The following is a 23,180-nucleotide window of genomic DNA, read 5'->3' as shown; positions in this document are numbered from 1 at the left end:
CTTCGTGATCTGACATCCTAGCAATGTGTCCAGCCCATCTAAGTCTCTGCACTTTAACGAATTTCACAATATCTGGATCGGTGTATAACTGATACAGTTCAAAGTTGTATCTTCGACGCCATAGCCCATTTTCATTTACGGCCCCAAAAATCTTTCTAAGAATCTAAGGGGTTGCTGGGCCTGAGGCGAAATGTCTATGAGGATCAGTTGGTTAGGTCGGGCCGAATTTTTTTTAGTTTCCAGTCTTTTTTTGATAATTTTCGTGAAAAATTATATATGTGTGAGAGCCAACTGATAGTACATATATGAAAATTTTTGTTTTTATCTGTATGAAAATAAACCACAATTCTTAAGTTTTACAAATTCATATTTTATAGATTACATTGTCAATCATCATCATCATAAGTGGCTCGACAATCCGTTGTGGATCTTGGCCTGCTCACAAAGAAGTCGCCACTCCTGTCGATTCCTGGCAACTTCCCTCCATCTTCTAACCCCTAGAATCTGTAGGTCTTCTTCCACATCATCAATCCATCTCATTCGTGGTCGTCCTCTGCTTCTTGTGCCCTCTGGTTTTGAAAATGTTAATCTCTTCGTGATCTGACATCCTAGCAATGTGTCCAGCCCATCTAAGTCTCTGCACTTTAACGAATTTCACAATATCTGGATCGGTGTATAACTGATACAGTTCAAAGTTGTATCTTCGACGCCATAGCCCATTTTCATTTACGGCCCCAAAAATCTTTCTAAGAATCTAAGGGGTTGCTGGGCCTGAGGCGAAATGTCTATGAGGATCAGTTGGTTAGGTCGGGCCGAATTTTTTTTAGTTTCCACTCTTTTTTTGATAATTTTCGTGAAAAATTATATATGTGTGAGAGCCAACTGATAGTACATATATGAAAATTTTTGTTTTTATCTGTATGAAAATAAACCACAATTCTTAAGTTTTACAAATTCATATTTTATAGATTACATTGTCAATCATCATCATCATAAGTGGCTCGACAATCCGTTGTGGATCTTGGCCTGCTCACAAAGAAGTCGCCACTCCTGTCGATTCCTGGCAACTTCCCTCCATCTTCTAACCCCTAGAATCTGTAGGTCTTCTTCCACATCATCAATCCATCTCATTCGTGGTCGTCCTCTGCTTCTTGTGCCCTCTGGTTTTGAAAATGTTAATCTCTTCGTGATCTGACATCCTAGCAATGTGTCCAGCCCATCTAAGTCTCTGCACTTTAACGAATTTCACAATATCTGGATCGGTGTATAACTGATACAGTTCAAAGTTGTATCTTCGACGCCATAGCCCATTTTCATTTACGGCCCCAAAAATCTTTCTAAGAATCTAAGGGGTTGCTGGGCCTGAGGCGAAATGTCTATGAGGATCAGTTGGTTAGGTCGGGCCGAATTTTTTTTAGTTTCCACTCTTTTTTTGATAATTTTCGTGAAAAATTATATATGTATGAGAGCCAACTGACAGTACATATATGAAAATTTTTGTTTGTATCTGTATGAAAATAAACCACAATTCTTAAGTTTTACAAATTCATATTTTATAGATTACATTGTCAATACTGATAGTTTAATCAGCGAATCAACACAATTGTGTAGTGCTTATAGTCAGCTAAGTCCATATCCATTTTCATTAGTATTAGATAAGACAGTGCCAAGGAGACATTCCTTGGTGTTTAATGTATGCAGACGATGTGTTGTTAGTAGGGAATACTGAAAGGGAATTAGAAATAAGACTGGTGGAGAGTGTCTGGAAGGAAAAGGTTTAATTTGAGCAGGTCAAAAACGAAGTATTTAGAATATCCATTTAAAGTTGGAGTTATAAATCCAAATAGGTTGGTAACCCTGGACAAATGGGTCTATTGTGAAAGGTTTAATTATTTAGGATCTGTACTGCAGAGCAACGGGGAGAGGCCTGCAGTAGAGTAAGAACTGGCTTTATGAAATGGAAGGAGGCGAGTGGTGAATTGTGCGATAGAAAAAATCCCATGAAACTGAAAGGTACATTTTACAAGACGCTAGTGAGACCAGCTATGATGTATGGCACTGAATCCTGATCATTCAAAAAGAAAGAACAATGTAGCATGTGGCTGAAATGAGAATGCTAAGGCAGAAGAGTGCAGAATCAAAAATGAATATATTAGGGGACGTTTAGTCGTGGCAGTTATCAGTACAAAAATGAGAGATTATAGATTGAGATGGTTAGGATACGTTCCACGTCGAAATGATAATCACCCAATTCAAAAAGTCGCTAAATATCAAGTTCCAGGAAGAAGGAACACCCAGAAAGACGTTGCGGGAGACAGTCAGACAGGACATGTCATATGGTGACATGTTAAGTGCATTTGTTGAAGCTGATTCCTTATAGGGATAAGATCAAAAATGATGATGATGATCTTAAACTTTATTAAAACAGTCTTACTGAAAAAATAAAATCAAAACCCTGTAGAAAAATAGTTTATTTTAACAATAAAATATTTTAAATTTTTATAGCTAAATTGATATCCATTAATTCCTCGACATGTTATATTTTAAATTGATTAATTAAATTTTAACTTTTCTAAAATAAGGCAAAAGTTTGAAGGTAGTTGGTCCTAAAATGAATAAGTTAATATGTCAACAAATTTGAGGGATAACTATTAAAATTTTAATTGCAAATGAATCAGTTATACACGAAAAGAGAAAAACAAACTACAAAAATAGGAAATCAACATTTTACAATTACAAAACAATTAATTGAGGACATTGTTTCACATTAACCACTGTCAGAATCTGAACTGTCCTCACCAATATTTATAACAACACTTTCAACATTAATGTTAATCAAATTCTGTTCCCGAGTAAACCAGTCTAATAAGTTTTTCAGTGTGTCTCACACATCTTCTCCACATTACAATTCTAACGACTCTCTCCACATTCTTAATATTTTATCGTCACCATATCCATCCTTACCAATATACTTATTATACTATGATTTACAATTAGTCCAAATTAACTCAATATCATTAAAGTCACAATGATAGGGTGGTAGCCGTAATACTTTATGCCCAAAGTTTATCGATAAAATAAACATTTTCTTTTCTATTAGTTTTGGCAAGTTATAACAATTTAGGTTTGTGTTTCACTGAAATTAATATTATTTACTTTTGGCCAAATGATTTCTGGAACAATAGGAAGGTTGCTTTTTCACTAGGATACTAGATCGGGCTTAAGCAGATTTAATCATTAACAAACTGGAACAAGCACTTAATGAGGCTCCTATTGGAGTTCAGAATGAACCTATACAGTTTTATAAAACATCGTTTAGCGAAGGGAGCCTGTGGGTGAACTGTGTTAAACAGTATACAAAAAAATGGACGACAGAAGTGGTGAAGACTATGGTGAGCCTGTGAGAGGAGGCAAACTTAAATTTTGTTGATCCAAATAATATGCCCAAACGCCCCATGGTCCTCACCCGCGTCCCCGAGAAGTAGGTCGAAAAAGAAACCATAAGGACCCATCTAAAGAGACAAAATCAAGAACTTAAGATAGAAGACTGGTTGTTATCTCTGTTCCACGGACTTAACGACAGTAAAGATAAAGGTCATAGAGGGGGGAGGTATAAAGGAGATAGTTCTCTGATCAGCATACCTACCATATGATGATCAAGAACAAGCATCAAAGGAGTTGGAACAGCTAGTGAGAGATTGCACGAAAAATGAACTGCAATTAATCATTGGCTATAATGCGTATGCGATTGAACTCGCAGCATCATTGGGAATGGTGGTAGTAAGTACATGTTTTCCTCACAAAAATATTCACAAAGCCACATGACAATCACCAGACGGTCAAACAAAAAACCAAATTGACCATGTACTAATTGATAGTCGACATTTCTCGGACTTACTACATGTAAGAGCATGTAGAGGTGCTAATATAGACTCCGACCACTACCCTGTAAGAACAAAACTCAGGGCTCGTATATCAAACGATAAGAAGGGCCAGAGCACAAAATCTACTAAATATAATACTGATGTGCTAAAATCTGAAGACGAATATGGTTTGAAAATAAATATGCAGAAAACAAAAGTGATGAACATCGATAGAATCAGAAACAACCAGGTAGAGATAAGAATCATGGCAGGTTACGAAGTGGTCAGGCAATTTAATTACTTAGGCTCCGTTATAACTAACAGTGGAGGATGCGAAGACGAGATCGGTCGACGCATCACAATGGCCAGATCGACAACAGATAAACTCACACAAATTTTAAAGAACAGTGACATCACAAAAAATACAAAATTACGCCTTGTTTGAGTATTGCTATTTCCTATCGCCACCTATGCTTCAGTAACTTGGACAATAAAAAAAGCAGATTCAAACCCTTATACAACCAGTGTTGACATATGGGTCAGAGACATGGACCAAGGCAGATGAAAATCTCCTGCTTATATTTGAACGAAGGATCCTGAGAGGAATATTCAGTGGCATCTGTGAAAATGGTGTTTGGAGAAGGAGGTATATCATAGATATATCACAGATATAAAACTATATTTGGTGGTAAAGACGTAGTATCCTTTATAAAAATAGGAAGACTAAGATGGGCAGGACATCTGGCAAGATCACAGCAGAACAACCCTCCTAGAAGAATCCTTATGTCGCAACCTGTGGGAAGTAGAAGTAGGGGTAGGCCAAAACTCAGATGGAGGGATGGTGTAGATGAGGATGGTAGACAAATAGGCGCAGCAAACTGGCAACAGTTGGCAATGGATAGAACTGACTGGCGTAATAGACTTGGGAAGTTCGAGGCTCTTTTATAGGGCTGTAGCACCAAAGCGTATAATGGCATTTGATACATTTTGAACATATAACTAGAAGAGAAGGCATGGAGCGAATGATAGTTGAAGGTACCGTAGTGGGTAAAAGATCCAGAGGAAGATCTCCAGTACGAAGGTCGGACCAAATAAAGGAGATGATTGGTTACTCATCCTCTAAAGCAAAACAACACGCACAGGAGAGAGATAATTGGACAGAAATAGTCAAACAAATTACATGACGCCACTACATCCTTACAAAGGAGAAAAGATTGAGGACGAGGACTTGAATAAATTGCTTAAAACAAATTTCACACTTGTAAGGATTTTCTGCAGTGTGATCTCAAATGTGTTTTCAAATGAACTTTCTGAGAAAACTGCTTAAAACAAATCTCACACTTGTAAGGTTTTTCCCCAGTGTGCACTCTCAAATGTTTTTTCAAACCATTTGTTTGAATAAATTGCATAAAACAAATTTCACACTTGTATGGTTTTTCCCCAGTGTGCACTCTCAAATGTATTTTCAAAAGATTTGCTGTAGTAAATTGCTTAAAACAAATTTCACACTTGTATGGCTTTTCCCCAGTGTGCACTCTCAAATGTATTTTCAAATGACTTGCTGTAGTACATTGCTTAAAACAAATTTCACACTTGTATGGCTTTTCCCCAGTGTGCACTCTCAAATGTATTTTCAAATGACTTGCTGTAGTAAATTGCTTAAAACAAATTTCACACTTGTATGGCTTTTCCCCAGTGTGCAATCTCAAATGTTTTTTCAAATTACTTGCTGTAGTAAATTGCTTAAAACAAATTTCACACTTGTATGGTTTTTCCCCAGTGTGCACTCTCAAATGTATTTTCAAAAGACTTGCTGTAGTAAATTGCTTAAAACAAATTTCACACTTGTATGGTTTTTCCCCAGTGTGCACTCTCAAATGTATTTTCAAAAGACTTGCTGTAGTAAATTGCTTAAAACAAATTTCACATTTGTAAGGTTTTTCCCCAGTGTGCACTCTCAAATGTTTTTTCAAATCACTTGTTTGAACAAATCGCTTAAAACAAATTTCACACTTGTATGGTTTTTCTCCAGTGTGCACTGTCAAATGTATTTTCAAATGATTTGCTGTAGTAAACTTCTTAAAACAAACATCACACGAGTAAGGTTTTTCCTCAGTGTGAGATCTCAAATGTAATTTGAAGCTACTTGTTTGAATAAATTCCTTAAAACAAATTTCACACTTATAAGGTTTTTCCCCAGTGTGCACTCTCAAATGTATTTTCAAATGACTTGCTGTAGTAAACTGTTTGAAGCAAATTTTACACTTATAAGGATTTTCTCCAGTGTGCAATCTCAAATGTGTTTTCAAATGACCTTTCTGAGAAAACTGCTTAAAACAAATCTCACACTTGTAAGGTTTTTCCCCAGTGTGCACTCTCAAATGCATTTTTACATCACTTGCTTGAATAAATTGCTTAAAACAAATTTCACACTTGTAAGGTTTTTCCTCAGTGTGCAATCTCAAATGTTTTTTCAAACCATTTGTTTGAATAAATTGCATAAAACAAATTTCACACTTGTATGGTTTTTCCCCAGTGTGCACTCTCAAATGTATTTTCAAATGACTTGCTGTAGTAAATTGCTTAAAACAAATTTCACACTTGTATGGTTTTTCCCCAGTGTGAACTCTCAAATGTATTTTGAAATGAGTTGCTGTAGAAAATTGCTTAAAACAAATTTCACACTTGTATGGTTTTTCTCCAGTGTGCACTGTCAAATGTATTTTCAAATGATTTGCTGTAGTAAACTTCTTAAAACAAACATCACACGAGTAAGGTTTTTCCTCAGTGTGAGATCTCAAATGTAATTTGAAGCTACTTGTTTGAATAAATTCTTTAAAACAAATTTCACACTTATAAGGTTTTTCCCCAGTGTGCACTCTCAAATGTATTTTCAAATGACTTGCTGTAGTAAACTGTTTGAAGCAAATTTTACACTTATAAGGATTTTCTCCAGTATGCAATCTCAAATGTTGTTTTAAATTATTTTTCTGAGAAAACTGCTTAAAACAAATTTCACACTTGTATGGTTTTTCCCCAGTGTGAACTCTCAAATGTATTTTGAAATGAGTTGCTGTAGAAAATTGCTTAAAACAAATTTCACACTTGTATGGTTTTTCTCCAGTGTGCACTGTCAAATGTATTTTCAAATGATTTGCTGTAGTAAACTTCTTAAAACAAACATCACACGAGTAAGGTTTTTCCTCAGTGTGAGATCTCAAATGTAATTTGAAGCTACTTGTTTGAATAAATTCTTTAAAACAAATTTCACACTTATAAGGTTTTTCCCCAGTGTGCACTCTCAAATGTATTTTCAAATGACTTGCAGTAGTAAACTGTTTGAAGCAAATTTTACACTTATAAGGATTTTCTCCAGTGTGCAATCTCAAATGTTGTTTTAAATTATTTGTTTGAGAAAATTGCTTAAAACAAATTTCACACTTGTATGGTTTTTCCCCAGTATGCACTCTCAAATGTATTTTCAAATTACTTGCTGTAGTCAACTGTTTAAAGCAAATTTCACACTTGTAAGGTTTTTCTCCAGTGTGCACTCTCAAATGTGTTTTCAAATGACTTTCTTGAATAAATTGCTTAAAACAAATTTCACATTTATAAGATTTTTTTCCGGACGCCACTTTCATATTATTGGTTAATGATTTTTCTTCGGCATGTGGATTCATATAATTTCCTTCGTCAGTTAATGCCTCCATAATTTCGATTTTTTTGTCTTGGAGATAATCTAAAAATGAAACTCATTATAATATAAATATTTTAATACAACGAAAAATGAATGTAAAAACAAAGAAATAATCAAATTATTGGTTAATAAAATAAATGCAAGACAGGTGAAGTGAACTCAAGGATACAAATATGTTTGAAAGACCTAGGTTTCTGTCTTCTATATGTGTAATAGGCAGCCCTCTTGGACTTTAATATGTACCTCAATGCATTCAATAAAAACATATGAACACGAAAAAGACGATGGTACACACGAAGGTTGCACAATGAGAATGAAACTTCTATGAGTCACCTTTTTAAACTGGACTAGGGAGAATGGCCTATTTCTGAATTGTTATACTGTACTAGGATAGTTCTCGGTTATAAACTAATTGTTTTAATTTTTCCATAGAAATAGGTGAATAAAATTAAAGTTATGCTATACTTACACAGAGATGTGTGAGTTGTAATTTTATGTATTAAAAATGTATTTTTGTTATGCACCAATGCAATTTATTATTTATCACATAGGTCTCAGTCCATCACCAACAATTTCGACGATGGTAATTTCCTCATCTATATGTTTTAGTTTGGTTAGTATAATTCCACTTCCAGTACCTTAACGAAAATTTTAACGCCGCCTTTGCGCAGTTTTATGATTAACAGAATCGCTTATTTATGAAAGGATATAAGTCAGTACTTTATGTAAATTGAGATTATGGCGAAAATTTGTTTTAAATGTGAAGTGAGTTAAAAACCCAGATGAGTATAAAACTTTTAAAATTAAGAGAAATCGGTTGTTGGGACAACCATATACAAATTACCAAGTACACATGGTTCCAGGAAAGACCATTGGAAAGACTTGCACGTAAGTTTCAAATGTTTTTATTATTTTTGTAGTCTATTGAACAATTTTATTTTATTAAAGGTGCAAGTCAAAATGTGTTGAGAAGATAAGCGCAGTAGACAAAATTGAGATAAAGAAAAAAATACATTATTTTTCAACGAAAAATGAACAAGATATTTATCTGCAAGGTTTAATAGAGTCGAAAGTTATTAAGAGACGGCCTCGTAAAGAAGAAGCATTACAAAGAACTTCATCCTTTGACTATTTTGTGTTGGTTAACACAGAGTGAAGCAAAGTTTGTAAACATGCATTTTCAAGTTTACACGGCGTAACTTCTAAAGCAGAACAACGCTTACGAGCTCTTTTGCATCTCGGAAAATCTTCTAAAGATTTGAAAGGTCTACAGAATAATAGAAAAACTGTTCCTGGTAATATTATGCACATTGTACGTGAGCACAAATTATACATTCCTTATTCAAAGAGAAACATGCTGAAGTTAATGTCAAATATTCAACATATTATACCATTTTTAAAGAGCATTTTGACTATAAATTTGGGCGACCGCAAATCGATTCATGCTGCCAATGTGAAGAACTTAATATTAAATGCACAAGTTCTTCTTTGAATGAAACAGCTAAAACAGCTGCCTAAGCTGAACTTACGGTGCATAAGAGACGCTCTAAAAAATTTTATCATAGCATTCAAAACACGGAAAAAATGCGCAAAAAAACGACAGCGTTATTGGACTGCTTCGATTATATGCAAAACATTTCATTACCGTCGATTCCAGTTCAAGATATTTTTTATTTACGTCAACTATCAGTATTTCCATTCAGAATTCATAACTTAAAAGACAACAGTGCCCAGTTTTTTCTTTACCACGAAGGCGTGGCTAAAAAAGGTCCAAATGAAACTTGTTCTTTTATTTTCAACTATTTGAAGCAAAACATACCTACCACACTAAAAGAACTTCCCCTCTACAGTGACGACTGTGGTGGCCAAAATAAAAACAATGTTATGATCCAATTTTGCCTTACACAGGAATGTTTGAAAAAATTGTCCACAAATTTCCAATTCGTGGCCACTCTTTCTTGTCATGCGATCGGGACTTTGGCTTGGTAAAACGCAAACTCAATCACATGGATAAGCTGTATACACTAATGGAAGTCTGTGAAGCAATCTGTAGTTCTGCAAAGAGGCAGAAATTTACTGTACAAATGGTCAGAACTAATGACGTTTTCGATTTTAAAAATTGTCGGTCCAAACATTACAAAAAGACGTGCTTTTCTGTTGAAACTTCCGCTAAATCTATTCAACATTCACAAAAGGAGTCATTCGCAGTTTCCAGTTTTATGGGGTTCCGCTACAATCATACAAAAAAGGGCTTATCAATGGAGCACCAACCAATTCCTTTGTTCTAAAAAGTCAGAATACCGAAAATGTTCAACTTCCAAAGGAAAGAGCTTATCCTCTGGAAAAAATTCCAATTAACATTAAAAAAATCAATGATATTCAAAAGACAATTAGGTATCTTCCTGAAAATTATCAAGAATTTTATGAGGAAATAATTGGTTGGCCAACTACTGAAGTGGAAAGTATTGAAGTATAAGTATCTTGTAAAAAACTGCTTAATGTTTGTTTTTTAAGTTAAAATATTTCATTTGTTTGTTAATTGGAACAAATACGGCAAACAATAATAGTTTAGACATTTTTTTGTTAATTAATTCGTGAAAAGATATATATCAGACGAATAGAATAACAAATAAAATATCTATTAATTAACTAAAATCAATATACATACAATATTATTATTAAACTTATAATAAAATAATTAATTTTCCAGGAAAACACTTTTTTTAAATCTTCTCAAAACTTCATTCTTGTGACTTATATTCTTTCACAAATAAGCGATTCAACAGTGAATACAAGTATTCTAAAGTCCAAACCGAACCCTTCTTTCAGTGCGTCATAGTTTATCGAATATTCTCCAACAAATTAAGTTGGAAGTGACAGAAAAAAGATATGTCCATGATTATTATACATATAGTACAAGATCCCACTGCAGGGACCTCACATTCATACTGTAGTTCATCAAATTCACATTTGTACATACATTTAAAATTAGGAGAACACATTGTTAACAGGTTGCCAGTCAAAAAGTAGCCATTAATAGTAATTAGTTTTTGACAAATATTTTATTTCATTCATTTATTGAAGTTATACTTCTATACGTTGGAAATTTGTATGGGAGTGAATCTGTGAAATCATTACATATGTAAGATAATGAGTAAGAGAGAGGCAGAAGATATATTGTCTCTCTCTTCCTCTCTCGAATATAAAAATGTTCCTTTTGTATATATAATTTAATATTATATATATATATGTATATATATATATATATATATATATATATATATATATATATATATATATATATATATATTATATAAAGATATATATATATATATATATATATATATATATATATATATATACATATTATACATTTAATAAAATATTTATTAATATTATTATTTATGTGATATGTTTTGTATTATTTATTAAATGTTCACAATTATATTAGTCTTTTGTATTTCAAAATAATAATCTCAATAAATCACTGTATGATCCAGAACTGTCAATTTTGAAATATGTTTGTGTCATGTCCTCGGTAGTATAGTAGTCAGTATCTCCCCCTGTCACGCGGGAGACCGGGGTTCGATTCCCAGTCGGGGAGGAGTTTTTTATTAATATTATTACATTATTGTCATTTTTAAATACTTATGGATATTGCATTTTAATTTTTATTGTATTATTATATGGAATTATGTTGCACTGCACTGTAGTGTATTTTTTTATGTATATTATTGTCATTTTTAAATACTTATGAATATTGCAGTTTAATTTTTATTGTATTATTATATTAATAACAAAATAAACAATGAATTTTACTGCAGAGTATGTGTAAAAAAATTTTTGCACTCAACTCCTTTCATACATATATGAAAATAAAAATATACATTTTCATCAAAATATTGATTCAATCCTTCATTGTTAGTAAGTTGTTATTAATTCTGTTTCTCTTTCTGCTATGTCTTACCTATAGAATTACATATGTAATGATTGTGCAGATTGACTCCCAAATAAATTTGTAACGGCGAATGCGTGTATAGAAGTGTAACTTCCACCGGCAGTCCCACTGGACTGCCACACCCGTTTTTTTTTTTTAATATAATACGCTGCTCATGACATATATGCATGTTTTTATATCAAATTAAAGCTAATTTATTTTAATATGATGATATAAGTTATTACGTAGATGATGTTAATATATACCTCTATCTCTATGGTTTTTATACAATATACAATTCTGGTAAATGTATAACCAAAGTTTTTGTTATTGATTATGTCATTTCAAAATTTACACGCTTGACCTACATTTTGTAGGCATACAGTACATAGTGGCTGTAAAAAAAATTTCAGTGTGGTGTTTTAAAATTTGTTGCAGCCACAAGTATGTAGGTACTGTCACCTAACAATGTACTGTATGCCTACGAGATTTATGTCAAGCATAACAATTATGTGAAAGAATTTCAGTACTAGCAAAGAATATAGACGCTTATAGAAGAATTATTGTTCACTGTTTTTTTGAATGTTAGCAAAAAGTGGGCCATAGATAAAGAAAAGTGGGTCGAGTGGAACGCACGTGTTGCACGTGGTACCACTAAGGAGCGGTTTGCTTCTAAAATATGAAAGAGTGGGGCAATAAATGCAACTTTAGATATTTTTATAAGTAGATGCCGCGTGGTCGTAGAATAGGATTAAATTTTTGCGTTTTATAAAATTTTTTAAAGAAAATAATATTATTTTAACTTTTAATAAATTAATCTTTTTAGAAAAATTATTATGATTCAAGTTTTTAATTGAAATATGTACAAATCTTAAGTATAAATCAGTTTAAGACTATATTGTAATAATTTCACCAACATTCATTCATTGTGAAAATTATGTTTGAGATACTACTAGTTGTTATTTTAAAACAAGATTAAATAGTACCCATACAGCGTAAAAACTTTCACATATAGGTACTATTCATTAAAATGCACTGTTAAAGTTTATTTTGTTATTTCAAAAATAAATCAGGAATGCTTTTTGTTGTTATTGAAAAATTATGGATGAAATGGAAGTTTGGAAGTTTTGGCGAAATGGAAAATTTCATAATTTAGTAAAAAGTTTCATTAAATACTTTTTTTTTAATTGAAATTTTTTAAAATTCTTTCGTAATTTCTGGGCAGAAAAACAGTATAATAAAAAGTTATGTGACGGTTTTTCGTTGTGTTGGAACAAACCAATTTTTAATTCAAAGTTATACAATTAAAAAAATAAATACTTTGAATACTGTAAGTATCATACATGTTTAAGTTTTAAAATTAAAAATTTAACAATCTAATATATTGAAAATAAAGATTTTATTGTAAAAAAACAAAAAAAGACAGTTTGCAAATCAATGGCATCGAAATTTGTTTAGGCGTAGATGCAAAGTTACCCGTTCATACTCCTTTCCCACTTCCCCCTAACTACATATTTCATTATGAAATTTTCATGATAGTTTTAAGCCGACGGCCACGGCACCACGCTGTGAGTTTATGCAGCCACCCTCTTAAACCGTAACCAAATCACCCATTTGAACTGCTCTTCTATAAGCGTCTATATTCTTTGGTACTAGTATAAGTAAGACAGAACAATGTTTGTGGAGATGAAATTTATATCAATGAATTCTGCTCCACTTCTGATATTTTCTCCTATGAAGTCAAAGTAAGAATAGAAAATAACATGTTCAATCAAGATTCCTTATTTGATCAGACAATAGTGTGTTTGTTTTCTATAAATTGAATTCCATACATTATTTTAGGCAAATTGTGACAAGACCGTAACTGACATTGTCTATGTTTGGGGCAAGGCAAATATTTACTGTAAATTAGATTTGTAGTTTAATGTGGTTCATATTTCTTTTATTAACAAAATATTAAAACATTACACTTAAAATTCTAATATTTAAGAGCAAAATTATATATTTTTTAAGCTGGTAAAAAAGTTATTCTACTTATACTACTCCTACTTCTAAACATGGGAGAAAACACTTAAATATACTGTTACTAACCTTTTTCATTTTTTTGGATTTCTTCAAATGGTTCAAGTGTATTCCCATGTTGTTCTATTTTAGTATCTATGGGATGTTCCTTTAAGTCTAAATAATCATATGTGCCATGTGTACTTTGCCTATTTGATTCTTCCTGAATTTCACATTTAACGCCATCCAAAAGAGCATCGTCCAGGTCATTATACTCTACTTTACATGTTTCACCACTAATCTCTTCTTTTACTTCCATTTGATTACACTTGATTTTATGTATTTTAATAATAATTTTACACCCAAAAATTGAAATCACTATATCAATTCTCTAAAGAAAAAAGAAATAAAGGCTAAAGGGATGATTTTCACATTTGGTGCCATTGAAGATAGCTATAATTGAGCTGTCAATTAAAGTTCATAGAACAAATTCTTTATAAAGAATGGTACTTCCAAAGCGTCTATATTCTTTGGTATTTCTTTATTAAAAAAACATTTTTTATAACCCCAATACATATAGAAATAGTAGTTAGTAGTGTAAGTTGGATAGCAATATGTGGGACAATGTGGGTAGAGTAATATTATGGCATGGTACAATGAATTCATTGTACCATGGAGTAATATGCATATTCCAACCCTCATTAGTCTCGGCGCTGCAGGTCATTGAACTCTGTACTAAGTAAATGACAAGGATCTAGGGATCCCACCTTAAATTTTCACCTTTACCATGCGAGATGCGCTATGCACCATTACGCAGATGATTTTAAGACTTTGACATTTTTGTTTCTCCTAACCTAACCTGTATCTTTTACCGATTAAAAAAGGAGATCAATGCTCATCATATTATAACCAATAAAAATATCCTTGGTCCATCCTTGGCCGTTTTCTTAGGTTGTTCAAAATTTCTATAAATTTTTTGAGAACGATTTCAAAACGTCAAACTTTGGTTAGTAAAAAAATGTGATTTTCATTACAACCAATAAATTGTGGCTTAATCCCATATAAACATAATATTTAAATTAAAAAAGAAGTTTAAAAAAGTTTCATTGTAAAAGATTTTGCTATTTAGTAGTGGGAATAAAATGTAAAGAAACATACAAAAAACCAGTAGAAGTACTCAATGTTTGTCAAATAAAACAAGAATAGGCTTTTTGAAAGAGGAAAGAAAAAATTTTGGAAATTAAGATAATATATTATGAATGATATGAAGGATAAAATTTTCTTTTAAATTAATTATGAGATTTGCTAGTCATCATTTTAATCATAATTTCGATAAGACTACATAAATGAAAGATTATAATTGGTTAATTAAATATCTAGCTTAAATCTAGTTTTCAAATAAATTGTCAATTTATTATTTCTTGAAATCACAAGCCAAAATTTTAAAATCATAATATGCGTAATGGAGCATCGCGCAGATCGCATGGTAAAGGTAAAAATTTAAGGTGGGATCCCTAGATCCAAGTATTAAATGGGGGTATGAGCTAGTATGAGTATGAATATAATATCGTATATTATATCGATGGTTTCACTAGTTTTTAATGAGGCATAACTTTGTTGGCTATATTCATTCTATTGCTTAGAAATGAGTTTTTAGCAGCAAACTATGTATACGTTTTGAATTGACCAAATGTTTTAGTTCATAAACCAAACACGTATGGCGCTAGACACTCTCTACTTCCTATTATATGTATAAGATATCATGCTAGAGAAGTATGTGCTGTGCATTGTGCATGCAAAAAAAATACTAGCGGCGGGGTTGTCACATTGTCAGCTCCAATATTTCCATAATGTAACTTAAAACCAAAACATACGAGTATAATATACTGTATATATTTATATAGTTATATATATATATATATATATATATATATATATATATATATATATATATATATATATATATATATATATATATATACAGATTGAACGAATTTAAAACGGAACATACGAAATCAATGTATTTCGGGGCTCAACTCCGCTCTAGGTGGTTGGCCAACAAAAAGTTGTCAAATAATTATATTATAAAAATCCAATACTTCAGCGGGCTGCTGGATTCTGAATTCATTCAAGAACAAGTCAAAACTCCACCCAAATAGGTTGCCTAGAATCACTGTGAAAACTAGACTACACAAGCAGTTATTATGCTGTCAAACCACTTATCGCTTCCTTATAGTCCAAGAGATAGAGCCGAAATTTTGAACTGATCAGTAATATGACATTTCTCTATTGGAATTTATTCATTGTAACTGGGCTAAGACTTTGCCTTACAGGCGGACGCCCCTCGTGGTACAGGGGGTGGCTATACAGGGATGAAGTTGTAATTTTTTTCAGAAAAATTAACGATCGATAATATGGCTGAAAATTTGCCCAGAGTAAGATCTTGGTATAACCAGACGAAATCCCAAAGGGGGGACGCGAGAGTGGATACATAAGGGGTGGCGGACAGGGGTGAAATTGCAATTTTTTGGGGAAAAATTAACGATAAGTAATATGTCCGTCATTTTCATGGCTCATTATTTAGCCCCTAAAAACTCTAAATCCAAAAGGGCGGACAGCTGGGTTGGTACAGAGAGCCATAAAACGGGGTCAAATGTACCACTTGCCTGCGCATTTTAGGTCTCGGTAACAATTTTCAAACTGATTTTATTATGATATTTTTATACCGATTGATTTGAAAATTTGTATGCTCACTTCTGTTACTATTCTGAGAAGCGTCAAGTAGAGTTTTCCTCAAAATTTTCCAAAAAAATTTCCGTAAATGAAAATTTTCGTAATTTTTTGAGGTAAAATCTAATTTATAGAATCCTTTCGATTTTCTGTAAGTTATACCATGATTTTTTTTCAAAAATTTTCAAACGATTTTTCCGATAAGAAAAAAAAATTAGAAAAACTTTTCTAAAACATTTGATAAAACTCTACGTCATCGTCTGAATCTTTTATAGAATATTTTGTAGTTTTAAAATGATATTATGATAATGTTTTTTTTTTCAAACTATTTATTTAGATTTACTTTACAAATCACATTTTTTTTGTTAAATATAAATATTTTACGAATTAATTTTTAATTGAATAAATGTTTGATATTTGATATTTTATTAAATTAAAGTAATTTTATAATGTTAACTATTAAATATTTTTGGTATAACAAATAGTAATTTTACTTATTTTTTATTACAATAAAAAGGTTTTTAAATTTATATTGCATAAATAATGGTTGTTCAGATATAAGAACAAGAATAATATACAAGAATAAGAAATTTTATTTATTATTACATTAATTTAACATTTTACAAATAATTATTAATGAAAATCAATTTAATAGTGGAATTATCAATTTTTTAAGTTTTGAAATTTTCTTTTGTACTTAGATATTTTCAATATTTTTTTTAACTTTCAAATTGATTGAATTTTTTTTTTCATTAGTTAATTATAATTTTACAAATTCTGTTTGGACATTAATTTTGCATCATTATTATTTTAAAATATTAAAATAATGATGCGCGTTCCATTTAGATCAGTAATTCTAGACGCATGCGCTAAATGTAATAAGTATCAAGATGCTTTTATCCAACTTGGTGAAACTGACTTCGATTGTAATGAAGTTTTTGAAACCTTAGAAACTTTCATATGTCACTTATTTGGAACAGGACTGACGAGAACAATTCCAAAAAGAAAAGTAAACGATGTCAGATTTTCACTATTTAACCGGCAGTATAAGTGGCATGATATGAACGAGCCTTTTAAAAAAAAAACTAAAAAAATTTCGATGCTTCAAGCTTAACACCATGTCAAGATGAATTACACCAACATCTACTGCGAGCCCATTATATTTCAAATATTTGGACAAATGCTCATAAAAAAGTACCAACAGAATTGATTGTTGAAGAACATGGTTGGGAGTTTGAAGATGAAACATACAGGGTGGCGCACCGAAAACGAAACAGATGCATTTACTGGCAGATGATTCCTTTTAAAAAAAAACGCTTGGACCCGTCGATTTTGTTATCGAGGTGGAAACAAAATTGGCATAAAATCACATTAACATTTGCAGTCCCCTAAGCGGGGGTGGCACCATCCCTAAAATCTTAAATGGAAAGGGGGGTCGAATGATCCATCATTTAAAAGGTCTTTCAAATCCCTTTACAATGATGTAAAATTCATGTACTTCAATTCAGTAGTTTTAGAGATTTATTGATTTAAAGTTTAAATACATCATCGTAAGAGGAGATTAATACATAGCAGCAAAGTTGTTAAAAAATAAAGAATGAACTGACCTGTCAGCCGAGTAAATGTTGAAAATGACCACCATTACTTTCCATGCAATAATAAAGATTTTGCTGAAAACGTTGCCGGACATTTTGCAATATTTGAGGAGTAATTTGATGGCACTCATTCACAATTCTTTGTCGTAAATCTTCTAAGGATGTTGGCTGAGTAGCATAGATTTTGCTTTTTAAGTAACCCCACAAAAAAAAATCCAAAGGTGATAAATCTAGCGATCTTGGGGCCATTCAACGGCACCTCTTCTACCAATCCATTGACCTGGAAAGGTCTGATCTAAATAATGCCGAACTCTTAATGCGTAATGTGGTGGGGCACCATCCTGTTGGAACATCAACATATTCTCAACGTATCGACCATCATTCTGATTTTCAATTATATCTGTTAGCGCAGGATCTATGGCATTTTGCAGTAATTCCAAATACATTTCACCAGTCAAATTTCCAAATAAGAAAAAAGGACCAACCAAATGATCGCTAAAAATGCCAGCCCAAACATTTAATTTTTGTGGCTGCTGTGTGTGTACCTCATGGTAAATTCTGGGATTAGAGTCCGACCAATATCGACAATTATGACGATTTACTTCGCCATTTAAAAAAAGGAACATTCGTCGGAAAAGCAAATGTTAAATAAAAATTGTTCATCGTTTGTAATTCGTTCACTCATAACTTCACAAAATTCTAATCGCTTATCAAAATCGTCTTCATTAAGTTCTTGTACAAGATGAATTTTATACGGATGAAAATTATGGGCCTTTAGAATGCGTTGGATAGTACGTCGAGTAACACCACACGAAGTTTGCAATTTGCGGGTACTTAATGTAGGATCTACAATAACTTGCCCTAAAACCCCCACTTCTGTTGCTTCGTTCCTTATAGGATTTTCAATATTACGTTTTTTATTGGCGACTGATCCAGTTGCCCGAAATTTAGCTACAAGTTCTAGAACATATTTTCGGTGCACATTATTGTTCTCATGTCGCTCATTAAAAATTTGTGCTGTTCTATTAGCGCACTGATTATTTCCGAAAAATATTTCAATAATTTCAACCCTTTCTGCCGTGGAATATACCATGGTTAATTTATGTATAAAGCAATAAATGATATTTTAACAACAAAGATTGGTCAAATCAATTGCAAACTAATGTACTATTTCCTATTTAAAATAAGTACGTGGCATTCTCTACTTATCTTTCTTCAAGAAACAACTTTTTTTGTCACAAAGGACACTTCAATTGCTATTTTTATTATTAATAAACCATGGGCGTAGTAAATAAAAGCATTTACTTATCAAGAAAATGCTTTTACTCAAATTTCTTCTGAAAGAAGTACAAACTAATTTGATGTACCTATTAAAGTCTACTTTAAACTTTAAATCAATAAATCTCCAAAACTACTGAATTGAATACATGAATTTTACATCATTATAAAGGGAGTTGAAAGACCTTTCAAATAATGGATCATTCGACCCCCCTTTTCATTTAAGATTTTAGGGATGATGCCACCCCCGCTTAAGGGGCTGCAAATGTTAAAGTGATTTTATGCCAATTTTGTTTCCCCCTCGATAACAAAATCGACGGGTCCGAGCGTTTTTTCAAAAAAGGAATCATCTGCCAGTAAATGCCTCTGTTTCGTTTTCGGTGCGCCACACTGTATAAATTCAAATGGTTTAGTGGACCTCAGATGCCAGAATCAATTCGAGAAGTAGTGATTGAAAATGAAGCAGATAATGAATGTGATATTATTGAAAGTGAAAGTGACGAAGATGATGAATGTGATGACATCAGTGAGAGTGAGAAAAATGACGAAATTTTTAAAGTTTTTCTAAATTTTTTTTTCTTATCGGAAAAATAGTTTGAAAATTTTTGGAAAAATTCATGGTATAACTGACAGAAAATCGGAGGATTCTACAAATTAGATTTTACCTCAAAAAATGAATTTGTATGAACCTTGGCTTAACTAAACTTGACATTGAACAACCCTCATGAAGTTGAACCCACGCTCAAATTTGAGGCCGGTTCAATTAAGCGATCGCTTAAGCCTGCAATGTACAATCGGGCCTAAGTCTCCTAACTTGACAAATTCCCAGAACCAAGCGGTCGGGATCACAATGGATTTGGATTCATTTATTTTATTATTAGCTTATATGACATCATGTACTTTGTAAAGTACCGCTTCGGTATCATTTAAGAATAAATTTTGGAATGTTTTCACACGGTTTCGTGAATACACAAAAATGCTCAATGCAAATTACACGTATCGCAAGAAAAATTGTTTTGTCTCTTACATATTTCTTCTCAAATTTAAAAATAAGTAAAAAATTCTATCTGAATATAAAAGTCAGTAGAATTTAAGTCTTTGTCGGTAGATCGGTAGAAAAACGTCGAAATCGGTAGATCGATCTACCGATTTATCGGTAGTTTTAGGAACACAGCACAGAATACTCCATTGGAATAGACCAGAGACATGGGCCCTGATTCTATTTCATTTCGATGTCGAAATTTAAAAGCGACTACGCCATGACAGTCGCAATCGCTAGCGATTCTCATTCATTTCGATTGTAGTTAAAACTGGGGATATTTACTTTATCATTTTGACACTGCTGAAAATTTGGGTTGGCCCTGTTGTTTATTGGCTGCACTACGCTTGTTGAATGTTTGTTTTGTTTACGTTACGTGAACGTCTTTTTTTTCTTGTTTGAGTTGTTAAATCATAAATATTGGCCATTCTCAATTATATTTTGAATTGAAAGAAAAGATGACAAGAGAAAAAAAGGCGATGTGGGAGATCCTTAAGTTATAACCACTAAGATTTGACTTAGTGGTTATATTCTAATATATTTTTAAATTTACTGCAGCTTAGTAATACTAACCCTAAACATTTTGGGTATCCTAGAGGCATAAACACCTTCTTCCAAATATGGTTCTAATACCCTTATTAAATAATTTGCAGCTTGTTTATTAATCCGGAAGTGCTGCCTAAATTGAGCATCACTTAGTGAAAAAGAATTTTGAGTATCCCGTAACATTCTTCTTATCCTCCGTTATGAACGTCGGATATCTAACCTCTCTAATTCCTCCAAAACTAGCAAATGTCCGTAAAACACAGCCATATTGATACTTTTTGCCTCAGTTTTCCTTGCAAGGATCAAAACACTGCCTACTTAAACTGAACCTAAGTTCACTTCATGCCCGGGTATCTCTTATGGGAGTGACAGTCCTCTGAAATTTGTATTTCCTAAGGACACCAGAGGGCGTAGCATAAGACAGTGACTGCGCAATACCGCAACCAACAAAACAAGTACGCCATTTTTATTGTGGTTTCGACACAGTGTTTCGAGTTGTATTATTTGCGATTAAATAATTGTTTACTTTTTTGCCATCATATTTAAATAATTACGGTTTTTAACTGTTGCGTTAATGGTTGTAATAATTACAATAAGGATGCTCAAATGCATATTTTTCGAAAAGATAGGGCGGTAAGTAGAAAATGCTGATATAAGATTTTATTTATTTTTTAATAATTGCCTTAAAATGTCCGATGTTGTCCCAAACTTCTTTCTTTAACGTTATGATGTGTATTAAAATTGTTGCCGATATAGAATTAGGTAAAAGTTTTTTAGGAATTAAAATTATCGCCATTAAAAATGTGGCAATTCTTCAATGTTTTAAGAACTTTTTCTACAAAACTTTTGTTTATTTGTCCTTTTGTAAATATGTAAGAAATATACTATGTAACATTATTTCACAGAAAATATTAAAAACAAACTATTTATTTTTTAGCTTTATGATATTTGGATTAACAAAATTGGCAGAGAAGACTTGCACAATTCATTTTGGACCAGAAGCCCGCTATGTTGGATTGAGATATAAGTCCACCTTGAAATGTGATGCTATTCCTTCTCTGTTTCTGTGTTGTAATTTATAGAAACTATAGAATAGCCACTGTTTAACCAACTACATTTAAATACATGTAATTAATGTTTATATAAAAACGTAAAAAAGAAAATAAAGTAGAAAAAGAACCAACGTTTGTTTTATTTTTGTAATCAAACCCTCAATATTAATCTTTATATTTGAAGAATTACGAGATTTTTTAAAAAATGTTGCTTTCCTAAGGCCGCCAGATGGCGCATTGTCCAGAAATAACCTACACAGTTTCCTATCTATTCAGTAATATATATTCTTTATCTATGGTTCACTTCTCCCAGTCCAGTCAGTCATGTCAGATTAATTTCGACTCGAAATGAAATTTCAACCACTTTCTTGAAGTTGAAATTAATTTCGATAAGTCGAAAACTAGTGACGTCGTTTGGTTAGTTCAGCTGAAATCCACAAGGTTCGCAAAGTCTCATTTCGACGTCGCCATATTAATTTCGACATGTTTTGAGTCGAAATCTCAATTAGAATAAGGACCATGGTACAATCACGTACAATGAATACACAATGTATATTCATTGTACCGTACCATGGACCAGAGATATGTAAGAGAGGGGATATGACACAAACGATATTTCTGTATCTACTAAATGGGACCACTTAATTTGACAGTATGTACTCTCCAATATGGCGACGGGCAGGTCCGGATTCAAATTAATTCAAACTGTATTTACGATTTACTGTTTAGTTTGGGAATAAGCATTGAGTTAGATTAATAATAGTTATTTGGAATAAAATTACTTTCATTTTTGGTACTCTTCAAGTACACTTTAATAATAATTATAAAATTTATTACATACATAAAGTTTAAAAAAATGTACAAAACCAGTCAATAATATGGTTTTAAAATTATAACATTTACATACAAGTAAAAAACAACAATTAGCAAGTGCACTTACATAAGTTTATATACATTTAGATATGTTAGTTCCATGTACTATTAATATAAATTATATATTTATATATAATTATTTTATATGTTTATATAAAAAATAGTTATTGTGTATAGGTAGGTAGTTAAAGAATTGTATCAAAGACATGCCGTGTTCTTTATCCTTTTTTAACTTATTGTGGTTTCTATGGAATTGTTATATCTGCATGTAAAGATCCCTTTTCCAGTAATGCGAGCCTATGATAAGGGATATTATAGCTAGTGTCAAAGTCGCGGAATATTTTAAACGGTTGAAAATACTGCTTTTTAGCTGTTGCAACTGTCAACAATAACTAACTCAACAAGCGATTCTCGATATTCACCGGCTTTTCGTTATTTCCGTAACATATAAAGTTTGAGACACTCATCGTATGTATAAAGCTGGTACAAAAGCTAGCTCACAATATGATGGTATATCAAGCCCTCCAATAAAAATTAGAAAAATAATAAAATAGAATTTTTAAACAATA

At 32.1% G+C, this 23,180-nt stretch overlaps 1 protein-coding gene across 1 annotated transcript; it reads right to left on the bottom strand.

Moving 5' to 3' along the window:
- Positions 1–966: 966 nt before the first annotated feature.
- On the bottom strand, positions 967–14,397 carry LOC140444255 (uncharacterized). Its single transcript, XM_072536002.1, has 2 exons — positions 13,589–14,397; positions 967–7,602 (listed from the first exon to the last, which is right to left on the bottom strand). Exons 1-2 carry the CDS (start codon positions 13,815–13,817, stop codon positions 5,117–5,119), a joined length of 2,715 nt encoding a protein of 904 aa, XP_072392103.1. The 5' UTR covers positions 13,818–14,397; the 3' UTR covers positions 967–5,116.
- Positions 14,398–23,180: the final 8,783 nt, after the last annotated feature.

The sequence above is a fragment of the Diabrotica undecimpunctata genome, chromosome 1, assembly GCF_040954645.1.
Source record: "Diabrotica undecimpunctata isolate CICGRU chromosome 1, icDiaUnde3, whole genome shotgun sequence".
Lineage (NCBI taxonomy): Eukaryota > Metazoa > Arthropoda > Insecta > Coleoptera > Chrysomelidae > Diabrotica > Diabrotica undecimpunctata.
This window is presented reverse-complemented; position numbering and strand designations above follow the sequence as displayed.